Here is a 12,399-nt window from a genome sequence, read left to right as displayed (position 1 = left end):
TACAGGTTTTTCTTAAAACTTCACACTGCTGATAAGCCTATAATCCCTTTCTGTTAAATATTATTATATCGGCGATAGAATAGATGCTATAATCCATGTTAGAAATGTGGGTATTAATTCAAAGAAACAAACTGCACATGGCTGTACAAAGACTGATTTAATGCGCTACCTGAAGAATGAATGGCTTTGCTCCTTTTCTGCATAACTTCCATTAGCGCTCCCACAATACCCGAGGTGGGAGCAGGCGTAGGCGGTGCACTCTCTTGCCCATCAGATACCTGGGGTGGAGGTGATTGAATACAGAAATGTAGAAGCATACATAGAACTTAGAACATTTAGCACTCAATTTCTGAGAAGCCAATGGCTAGAGCATACCTTCAAGTAAACAGAAACAAGGGCAGACTGATTATTCTACGCTTCGTACTTTTACTCGATCACCAAAAGTCTACTTAGGTGGAAGAACGTGCCGAAGGTTTAAAATCAGGGGCATTTTTAGGAATTCACATTTGACACAGAAAAGACAGTTAATGAAATTCTTGTGACAAACATATATTACTATATTACAGAGGTTGTGGACTCTCCTTCCTTGGAGGTGTTTAATAAATAATAATAATTATTATTATTTATTATTTTTTATTATTATTATTTTATTATTTATTATTATACCCCGCCCATCTGGCTGAGTTTCCCCAGCCACTCTGGGCGGCTCCCAATCAAGTGTTAAAAACAATACAGCATTCAATATTAAAAACTTCCCTAAACAGGGCTGCCTTCAGATGTCTTTTAAAGATAGGATAGCTACTTATTTCCTTCACATCTGAAGGGCGGGGGTTCCACAGGGCGGGTGCCACTACCGAGAAGGCCCTCTGTCTGGTTCCCTGCAACCTCATTTCTCGCAATGAGGGAACTGCCAGAAGGCCCTCGGCGCTGGATCTCAGTGTCCGGGCTGAACGATGGGGGTGGAGATGCTCCTTCAGGTATACAGGAGCGAGGCCGTTTAAGCAGAGGTTGGATGGCCACCTGTCATGCATGCTTTAGTTGAGATTCCTGAATTGCAGGGGGTTGGGCAGAATGATCCTTGGGGTCCCTTCCAACACGATTCTACGATACACACTACACAAAATTTTGCTAGTAAGCAGAACTAAAGAACAAAAAAAAACCCAGTGATACTCACAGACTTCAGCTGTATACCCTGCCGTATCTGATCAAGTAGCGCGTCTCTTCCCGAGCTGGAGACCGGACGACTGCTCTGTTCTACTTTTTTCAATTGGGCCCCTTCTCTGATTTGATCTAAGAGAGCTGCTTTATTTCCTGCAGGAACTGGAAGCTGATGGTCAACCTCGACTGGGACACCGGGCGGCGGCGGAGGACCAGGAGGGGGAGGGGGTGGGGGAGGCGGAGGAGGCACACAAGAACCACCCGAAGGTGGCGGAGGGGGAGGAGGGGGGCCGGAGGGGGCCGAGGAAGAATGAACCGGAGGAGGAGGAGGATACATCCTGTTGGGGGGCGGGGGCGGCACCGCACCGCCAGGTCTGGAAGGAGGCGGAGGGGGTGGTGCTGCGGTCGGAGCTCTTGAAGGAGGTGGGGGAGGAGCTCCCCTTCCCCTAATAGGAGGGGGAGGTGGCCCCGAGCTATGTGGTGGTGGGGGAGGAGGAGGAGGGGGAGGGCCGCCCCTGGATGGTGGAGGTGGTGGAGGAGCTGAGAACAAAAAACAAACAAGTGCTTAGTCACTTACGGAGGGACAGCTTTCCCCACCGACCAAGAGCTGCATCAAAAAGACCATTTTGATTTACAGAAGAGCTCAGTTCCCTTGCCTTTCCCCCGGGGAACCTCACTCAGTTTGCAGTCTGTCCTCCATCACAAATGTGATAAGTTCAGGACATGCATATCCATCAATAAAGGGCAGTTCACAATGCTATATTTCTGCAGTGACAGTACAGTGGTACCTCAGTTTTCAAATGTCTCTGTTGATAATAAACAACAACAACATATTTATTTATACCCCACCCATCTGGCTGGGCTTCCCCAGCCACTCTGGGCGGCTTCCAACAAAATATTAAAATACCGTAATGCATCAAACATTAAAAGCTTCCCTAAACAGGGCTGCCTTCAGATGTCCTCTAAAAGTCTGGTAGTTTTTGTTCTCTTTGACATCTGGTGGGAGGGCGTTTCACAGGGCGGGCGCCACTACCGAGAAGGCCCTCTGCCTGGTTTCCTGTAACTTGGCTTCTCGCAGTGAGGGAACCGCCAGAAGGCCCTCGGCGCTGGACCTCAGTGTCTGGGTAGAACGATGGGGGTGGAGACGCTCCTTCAGATATATTGGACCGAGGCCGATAAACATTTCGGTTTTCAAAAGCTGTAAACCTGTAAATGCTGTGGTTTTTGAACACGTCTCAGATGCTGAACATGCCACATGGATTCCGTAGAATTTTCTGCATTGAGTTTTTGGACGTTTTGGAACTCGAACAGTCTTCCAGAACAGATTATGTTTGAAAACCGAGTTGCCACTGTACTATCATTTTATCAGTTTTAAAAATATATATATATTAGTTTCCAGTTGAGCATATCTGGTCTCTCACCCAGCTAGCATCACAACTGCAACAAACCACTCTCTGCACACCAAGCAAAAGGGAAAAAGTGGGGTGGGGGGAAGAATGCATGTTCTCAAATGTCTATACAGGTCAATGCCAATATTTACAAGTGACGGTCTATCTGCATGGCTTTCATGACATTGAAGTTTTATACTCACAGCCTTTAGGAGGATAATCTTAACACAGCAGCAAAGCATTTCCAAAAGGAACCAACTCTCTCCACAGAAAGGTTAATACTTTGTGTTTCAGAATCACTGAAATTTGAAAGTTTTCCACCTCACACAAATCTATTGCTCCTAATTGGCTGCATTACCCAACTGTTACAAAAAAAATGGGTAAAACATTTTCATACACTAAAAAATGGGCAACATATAGTTTGCCCAAGATAGCTCATTTGTCATTATAAAGCAAATCAAACATGGCTTTGTTGATTTAGGCACATTTTTACTGCAACAGGGAATCCAATACAGATGGCAGGCCTAATCCCCACATCCATATTACAATCAATGGAAGGTTCTGAGTAACTTTTTACCGTAGCCCCACATCAAATCTAGCAAATCATCTCAATGTGGAGGCCACTGACGCATAGGTATATGTGTAAAGGCATTCATTTTGGAAGAACTTTAAGTAGCCAAATGAACTAAGGCCTTAGCTGACCGTGATCTTGAGCGCTAGCATATTCGAGCACTAGCATATACATATAGGCCATCATTCTCTGTTTAAATTTCAAAATGGCAGCTCGACTCTTCCACCCATCACAGAACTCAACCGAGCTTACTTCTGAGTGCAGACTTGCATAGGATCGCACTTTAAGACTCAAATCTTTCTCCATACACAATCCCTAACAGTGCTCAAACACCTCTGTGTTCAGAGCAAGTACAGAGCAGTTCATTCCCAAACCCAATTAAGAGCTAGTAATTGGTAAAATGTGTTCTACTTAGCCATGGTGAAGAAAACCACTTGTAATTAGAACAAGGAAGCCCTTTGTTCAAAATCGCTAACTTAAGATCTTAAAGCACACACACACACACACTTCAAACAAGGATATATATTTTATAAGGCATATTATACAGGTTGAAGCACCAAAGGGCAGCAGGTTAGTGACTTTAACAAACATTAATTGCAGGGCACTGTTTGCCAGTAATATCCAATGGAAAAAAGCCACAACTCTTAACTATATAAAATGGTTACAAATTATGTATTGATGTATCAATTCCTAAATCTGGTATTTTTTAACCCAAATGTGTAGGTATTGTGTATCACACACCACTGCAATGCGAAGAACTCTGAAGATTAGAATTCATACATACCACTCCAGAGTGGCGGACCTAGATCATAAATGTAACATATATTAACTTTTTCTGAAGCATCCTAGTTTCATTTACTTTCTTTAATCCACTGCCATGAAACTGTTGGTCTCTAGGTTCTGCTGTCTACCCCATAATAATTATGCTACAGAGGCACATGCACCTATGTAGTAAATGGGTGGTACCATGTAAGTGTTGAATCATGACAGAAATTCTTGGTTCTCCAATTATAGCTGGCCATTGCAGCTACTTGCAAAAACAAACAAACCCAGAGAAGTCAATTTCTACAGAGTAATGAACTCCTGGGATACCCCCTGCTCGGGACTCAATTTTTAAACATTTTGGATTAGATACAGGATGGTGTTTAAAACAGAAAAGTTTGTTGGCTGCAGAGATTTTGTCAAAGCGAAGTGTATCCCATTTCAAATTACCATATTTTTCGTTCTATAAGATGCACCAGACCATAAGATGCACCTAGTTTTTGGAGGAGGAAAACAAGAAAAAATATTCTGAATCTCAGAAGCCAGAACAGCAAGAGGGATCGCTGTGCAGCGAAAGCAGCAATCCCTCTTGCTGTTCTGGCTTCTGGGATAGCTGTGCAGCCTGCATTCGCTCCATAAGACGCACACACATTCCCCCTTACTTTTTTTTAGGAGGGAAAAAGTGAGTCTTATAGAGCAAAAAATACGGTAAGTGTGTTTAACAAAACATGCAAATAGAAATCCATTTTAAAAATCTGGAGAATCATTTCTCAGCTTGACGTAATGGGTTGGATTCATACTGTGGTCCCACCTGCAGGAGTATCCCGAGTTCTGCTCACGGGATGCTCCCACGAATTGGGGCAGCAGGGAGAAGAGAGTTTAGTTTGCTCCCCTTTCCTCAGCCCATCCTCTCAGGCCTCAGGAAGAGTGCAGAAGGTAGAACTTGGAACTACAGTGAAGTCTGGCTCAAACCCTGCATTTTTGTAGGCATTACAAAGCATGAGTGGATGGCACGAGGACTCACCTTGTCTACGCAACTCGTTTTTAACAGCTTCCACACCTCCTGTTTTTTCAATAAAATCATATATAACCTTGGATGTTTCTTTGTCTTTCAGCTGAGCCTCTGAAATTCCACACATGTCAAACAGGTTTTTCAGCTCTGGATCCAAATTGTTAACCTAATGGAAACATTAGAGCCGTTAGAAGCTACTTTTTTTGTTTTGTTCAGCAAACACAGATCCTTTTATTAGAAAAGTTTCTCCACACAAAACCTTGGGCTGTGTGGCAATGATGTAGCATAGTTTCTGGGAAGATTTCTGTTCTCAGGCATGAAGCTCAAAGCATTCTTAGTTAAATCGCCTTGCATGGCAAATTTAAAAATCTTCATGACAAAAAAAAGTATGAAGTACAATTGCCCTCCTTTCAATTTTTGTTTCACATAAATATAGAATGACTGTAGAACGCTTGGGAGTTTTGGAACAGTTAACCACCCTCATTCTTGCTTACATCAAAACCTGTGTTCGGGTCCCAGCCAACATGTCCAATGTGCCTAGAGGGGAAAAACGAAATGCAAAATTAGAATATATAAGGAGTATTACATATTTCAATAAATAAGCTTCACGGTGATAAACTATTGCATTATAATTGATCAACTGATACAAATGGAAAATGGTTCGGATGCCTAAATGATTCCACAGATTCCACACTACTCTGAAATAGCCGGTGCCAAGAGATCTACTGATAGCATTTTAATTTTAAACAGTATCAATCTCAAATAAGAGAGTTTTAGCACATTTCAAAAACAGAGTCCCTGAAGCCTAAAAAATGGCCATACTATACTGATTAAGTCCATTTTTCATTTTCAGTAGTTAAGATAATAATGGAGACAACTTTTATTAAATAAGGAGCCGGGTTTTCATTAAATTGCATTTGCCAGGTACAACTTTCACTACTGTGTTATTGCGTATTCATATTCAGTAAAAGGTAAAGGTAAAGGTACCCCTGCCCGTACGGGCCAGTCTTGACAGACTCTAGGGTTGTGCGCCCATCTCACTCAAGAGGCCGGGGGCCAGCGCTGTCCGGAGACACTTCCGGGTCACGTGGCCAGCGTGACAAAGCCGCATCTGGCGAGCCAGCGCAGCACACGGAACACCGTTTACCTTCCCGCTGGTAAGCGGTCCCTATTTATCTACTTGCACCCGGGAGTGCTTTCGAACTGCTAGGTTGGCAGGCGCTGGGACCGAGCAACGGGAGCGTACCCCGCCGCGGGGATTTGAACCGCCGACCTTTCGATTGGCAAGCCCTAGGCGCTGAGGCTTTTACCCACAGTGCCACCCGCGTCCCTTTCATATTCAGTAGTAAAAGATAAAAGGTAAAGGACCCCTGGACGGTTAACCCAGTCAAAGGCGACTATGGGGTTGCTGTGCTCATCTTGCTTGCAGGCCAAGGGAACCGGCGTTTGTCCACAGACAGCTTTCCAGGTCATGTGGCCAGAATGAATAAACCGCTTCTGGTGCAATGGAACACCGTGACGGAAACCAGAGCGCACAGAAATGCCGTTTACCTTCCAATCGCAGTGGTACCTATTTATCTACGTGCAGTGGTGTGCTGTAAACTGCTAGGTTGGCAGGAGTTGGGACAGAGCAACAGGAACTCACCCTGTCGCGGGGATTCGAACCACCAACCTTCTGATCGGCAAACCCAAGAGGCTCAGTGGTTTAGACCACAGCGCCACCCCCATGTCCTTTACCATTTACATTTATCATTCAGTAGTATAGCACTGTTAGAAATCATAGATGCCACTGGATGCTCATCATCCTTCAGTGGCAATATAACAGTGGGCGTCAAACTTTCTACATGGAAAGGTGCTTCACCTTCTACAGCAAAGTGTATGTCAAGGAATATTCAGCATTTTTTCATGACTGCCCTGCATGGTGAAAACGGACTGAGGTACGTTCTAGATGCACACTTGGGACAGCAGTAGGATTTCACTGTCATCTCATGAAAATCAAGAACGTGCCCAGTGCAGCCCTGTGTAACTGCAGGATAAGCTTAATAGTGACAGAAAAGCTGACTGCCATGGAAGTCTGCCCACTGAGATATCTAAATAAAGGATCTCAGTGGAAACTTAATTACTCGGTATAAGAAGTCTGCTTGCATGCAACAACAAAAGCTAAGATACCATGCATACATGATGGAATACATAATGAAAGTTGCTTCTGTTATTAGTATTATGATTGGTTAAGGTCTTTAACCTAACCTGTATGTATTTTATTGGGACATCTGAAGTTCTCCATGTACAATGAAACATGATCTGATGCTTGTTTGTTTATTGCTGTTTCAACCATCACGGTCATATTAACCATCGGGGGGAAAACATTATACAATTTACAATATATACATAGATACCACATCGAAACATTGAAACACCAACACACACAAATACAAATCGATCTGGCACTTATCAATTGCAGTCACTAAATAACTCTTGGTGTTATTTTTCTAGAAAAAGAGGTGCTGAAACTCACTATGAACGCCTCTCTTGTTCTCTTAGAATGGCAATGGCACCCACCTGAGAGATGCCGGAACTGAGTTCTGACAAGTTCCATCTGAGAAAAAGCCCTGGTGCCTCTAATTTTCCAGTGCTAAAAAACACCTAGATCTTACCCTCAATGGCAACAATTATCTGTGTTTGCTAATCCTTACCATAGAGGGACCAATGAAAAATTGGCAGATTTTTGATAGGCTTGAGAAGGTAGATGACACACCCTGTAAGGTCAACCAACATCCACTTCAGAGAAGATGCTTTGATTGTTGGGAGCTAACCAAATACACAACTGAGAACTAGTGCCAGAGCGTGTCTTTTTCCTTCTCTCTCCCAACCTGTAAGTCTTTATCTGTATGGCTGAGGGAAGGGACTGTCTTGCAATTCTTCTTTGGAAGTCACCCAGCAAACTGTTTTCATCAGGGTAAAAATGCTTTAAACAACCAAATGTCCAGATCAGATTCCTGCACATAGGCCAATACTTTTCACAAATGCCAGTTAGTTAGCAGAACACATAGCTAGGTTACTTAGAGGGAACACCATGGTGTTCGTGCAACTACACTGGGCTGTTGGTTCATTTTTTGAACCAATTCAGAGTGCCCTAAATGGTTAGGGACCATGTATCTCAGGGACCACACCTTCTACCACGAGTGCCCAGTTACACTCAGAAGCCATCCTCAAGAGTACTCCTGCCCTTTGGGAGATCTATGGCTCTCCTTCCCTAGGTAGGCTTGCTAGGTGACATTTCAGTATCAGACTAAGACATGCTCACTCACACTTTCCAGCATGCCACAGCTGCCAATTTTAACTGATTGGCTCTGCTGGATCACATCATCCTGCTTTTGGAGGATTTTCATACTGAGTTTTACTGTATTGTTCTTCTATTGTGTAAGGCACCCTGGGCCTTTAAACATAGACACACACACACACACACACAGATGGGTGGCCCCTCTTAAACTACCTTAACTTAATACCGCCATTTCCAGAATGGCAAATCACCATGGAGAAAATATTTTAAAGGGCACCTATTTAGTATTACTCGCAAACTGATTTTCTTCCCAAATGTAGTAATTTTTGTGCCTATCTGTAGAAAGTTATAAAAAAGAAACGGTGCTCTTACTGGAAGTTGCTTGGAGTTCCAATATCTGCCTTTGTTAACCTCTTCTTTTTTGCTTTTGCTTTTTTCTTCTCTTTGGTATATGAAATGTTGTTGACTTGTGAGCCATAAAATCTGTTAGTGGTGATTTCTGGATTTTTGATGTCAACAGTTGCCATTGGTAGACTTGGACCTGTAGGGGTGCAAACAGATTCAAATTAATTTGGTCTGCCATCATATGTTTCCTGGACTCCAAGTATTACAGAGTAAGGAGAGATTAATGTTTTAAAAGCAAAATGATACCTAGGAAAACCTTTGTTTTCCCCCCACACAATACAAAGGGCCAGAAGATTTCAATCAGCATGAATTATTATTATTATCTCAAAATGGTTCATTAAGCATAGAAAAAGTAAATACATTTCCCCATTAGATTCTTTTTTTAACCCAATAGTACTCCCCCTGCCATCTCAATCCAATATTCCCATCCCCCAATCTCATTTCAAAAACTGTTGTTTAACAGATTTCTAACAGTGATAGCTCGAGCTCTAAAATATTAAGACAAATCTTTCTATACCATTTTACAACAGAAATAAGTGGATACATGTTGTCAAGATGTCTTAGAATTTCTTACTCTTATAATTTCTTGAGAAATTGAGTAATTTCTTACTCTTCTAAGTATGTGAGCCTATCAGTATAATTATTGCTTAGGTGCAAGAAATTTTTATAAAATTCATGGTGCAAGTTGAATAATGTACATAAGTTATCTTCAATGGTGAGGCAACTCTGTGTAGCAGAAGGTCTTAGGAGACCACATATTTTAAAGAAACTGTAATAGAGGTGAGCATTGGGTTATGCCTTTCTAGAGCGTTGCTAAGAAAGCAAGCTGCTGTCTTAACTGTATTCCGCAAAGTTGCTACTAGAATACATGTTGGTAGTAAATCCATGTGTACCTGTCATTCACACCTGATGTTTGACTATTTCTAGTAGCAAATATAATCAATATAAATATAATCAAACTAATTCTTGGAAATGTCACAATAAAATAAGAGTCTAATAATTTTGCTATTCTTGGTTACCATAATCTGCAAATTAGATTACATTTTGATTTTTTGGTATCGTATCGAGACAGCTAAAAATTGATGGTTTCCACAAGTAAAATTAAACAGAAATAAAAATAAAAACCACTGTTACAACATATTCATTATGAGGTCTATATTTTCAATGCTATAGGTGGAGGATAATGCCTACTAGTTTGATTTGTAGAAGAAATAATCTTTTTCCATGTTGCATAAAAACCACTCAGTTTGTACATATATTTTTAATGCTGTTTTCCCCCCCCTTTAGCAGTGCCATCAAAAGCATGTTTGCTCAGAAATAAGTACCACCAGCCAATGAAAAGCATGCTTACCACTCTCATTAGGCTTGGGTTGTCCACAAGGAACACATGACTCTAAGGGACTTCCATTTTCTTCTAACACTGCCATATTTATATCCAACAAAATTTTCCCCATCATAACACAAGCACCTTCCCCATCAGCTGTCGAGAGCTCGATCAGTGAAGATGAAAGCGGCCTATAAAGTTCGTCATTTGGAAGAACTTGACAATATAGTGGTCTTAAGCATCCACTAATGTTGATATCTTTCACATCCTCAGAAGCGTTTTCCGAAAACGTGGTACAAAACATTGCAATGTTTTGTGAAAATCCTCTATATTCCTCAGTTGCTGCCTGCTGGAGGGCAGCTTCCTGCAGACTAAATCAGATTCCAGCTCATGTGCTAAAATGAAAGTGGGCCACATGATTCCTGGCAAGCCTTTTTAAAACTAATTCTGATAAATCCCCATTTTCATCCTCACCATTATGATGGAAGGTCAGTAAATCTACAGCTCACTGCCTTAACATTGAATAGACTTTTCCATTACCAACATGAATAAAAACACAAATCCCAGGAAATTACAGGCTAATGCATTTTACATAACCAGCAATGCCAATTTGTTTAATCCTACAATTTTTATTCTGCGATGTTAACCAAGCCTTTCAACAATAGGGTGGTATTTAGCTACTTTAAAACGAATCATATATTGCACCTTTGTGCAAATATTCTACAACTGTCGAGGTTTGTACCAATAAAGGAAGAACACTATTTCTAATCCCCCCTCAAAAATTTAAATGATTCTGGCTCATGACTTAGCAGCTAAAGCATCTGAGTGAATTCTGCAGATGAAAAGCTAATGTCAGTATGTCAAATGGTTTAAAGCTGACTTCCTAAGTCATTCCCACATAATCAGCATTTGCTAAGAAGAGGAGTTTGTCACTGCGACATTCACATTTGTCAGTGGTCTTTATTCTCAGGCCTTCCTGCTTTCGCCTCCTACTGTACTGTTTGCATTGCAATTTTAAAGTACCACTAAGCAATCCCACAGCTAATCAAAGCCTAACTGTCCACTTACAATTTTAAAAGATGCAATGATGTTCAGATAGGCAATTGCATTCATGAGTGATAAGCTAGGAGTAAGTGAGCGACGTTGAAACAATCAAACAATTTCATGGTTACTGCAAGCAAAAACAAACAAACCAACCACTTACCATTTGGTAGATCTCTCCTTTTCTCTGTTAAAAAGGAAGAAAAAAACAACACTTTATACTATTTGTGCACAAAACAGAATATTAGAACATTTTTCTTACCCTCCTGAGATGTATTATCCGTGAAATGTTTGCCTATTATTATTTCAACCTCTACTTTAGAAGGTTTATTGTCAGGAGAGAAAAAAAGCTAACTAAACTTCCATTCATTTTAATAAACGGCTCACATTTCCCTCAAATGGCCTGGGGATGACCTTGAATCTTTCAAATACTCTTTCAGCAGGGCTGCCATTGCTCCAGCTTGAAAAGAGGCTTAGAAAGTCCGGGTTCTCTATTTAAATCACAATTAAAAGTGCTATTTCATAGACATGTCTTCAATCTTTTTTCAAAATCTCAGTGATCTAAGACAGATTGCTTATCCTCCAATACCACCCTGTCTGATCTTAGATATGCTCTCTCAGTATTTCAAGTGGACAAAAATAAAACCTGATCTTACATAATTATGACCAAGTATATAAAATGTCACTGAACTGGCACTGGCAAAAAAATTAGACCTGAAAATTATACCTACAATTACCTAATCATCTAACTTAACATCTCAGCATTTTTAGACCTACTAAAGCTTACACATCTCTGTGTTAAAGGAGGCAAGAGTAAAATCTGTGAGGGTCTGTGATTAATCGAAAAGTGTTTTAAAATACAATTGATGCATTAAAAAAAACCCAAGCTGAGATTCTGAAAAAAGCAAGCTGACCCAAAAGCAGTGATACTAACATAGTAATGCATGTGTTGTTGCATTTAAATTTAAGAATGGTATCATTACAGTACAGAAATGCATATATGGAATGTGTAGCAAATATGTACAAGCAGTAACTGGTAGCCAATAATGATTTTCAGCTGTTAAAAATACCTCCATAACTGAAATATGGAGATCAGTGATTTCTGCCCCCCCCCAACTTTAGATCCAGAGGGTGGGAGGATCTTCCAGAGCAGATTACTTTTTTGAGGGGTGGAATAGATGAAAATTGCTGAATACAACCCACCACAATCTGTTTTCCTCTAACCAAAATGGTATGATAAGCTTCCACAGGATATAGTGCATGTGCATTTTTAAAAACATAAAAGGCATTTAACATGAAAACCTAATTTGAATAAACTAAATTTGAAGAGGTTTTGTTTAAAAATAAAAATAAAAACTTGTTTAAATTGAGCACTGCAAGCACAGCAATCCTTCCACAAATTTTTAACTATAGAAATGAGAAGCATCAGTCGTGTATCAAACTAGAAGTCATGGCTCG

General features: G+C 41.0%; 1 protein-coding gene across 2 annotated transcripts in view; it reads right to left on the bottom strand.

The window, feature by feature from the left end:
* The window catches only part of WASL (WASP like actin nucleation promoting factor), a 34,492-nt gene that overhangs the window by 3,482 nt on the left and 18,611 nt on the right, over window positions 1-12,399 (bottom strand). Inside the window, exons 5-11 of one of the 2 annotated variants that reach the window (XM_083399847.1) lie at window positions 11,105-11,128; window positions 8,544-8,712; window positions 5,386-5,428; window positions 4,904-5,057; window positions 3,902-3,919; window positions 1,175-1,698; window positions 170-278 (exon numbers count right to left, since the gene is read on the bottom strand). In XM_083399847.1, coding sequence (XP_083255973.1) covers window positions 170-278; window positions 1,175-1,698; window positions 3,902-3,919; window positions 4,904-5,057; window positions 5,386-5,428; window positions 8,544-8,712; window positions 11,105-11,128 — 1,041 coding nt within the window. The remainder of the gene's footprint in view (window positions 1-169; window positions 279-1,174; window positions 1,699-3,901; window positions 3,920-4,903; window positions 5,058-5,385; window positions 5,429-8,543; window positions 8,713-11,104; window positions 11,129-12,399) is intronic. The other variant, XM_083399848.1, reaches the window with a different exon arrangement.

Source organism: Podarcis tiliguerta (genome assembly GCF_965153285.1).
Source record: "Podarcis tiliguerta genome assembly, chromosome: 10".
NCBI lineage: Eukaryota > Metazoa > Chordata > Lepidosauria > Squamata > Lacertidae > Podarcis > Podarcis tiliguerta.
This window is presented reverse-complemented; position numbering and strand designations above follow the sequence as displayed.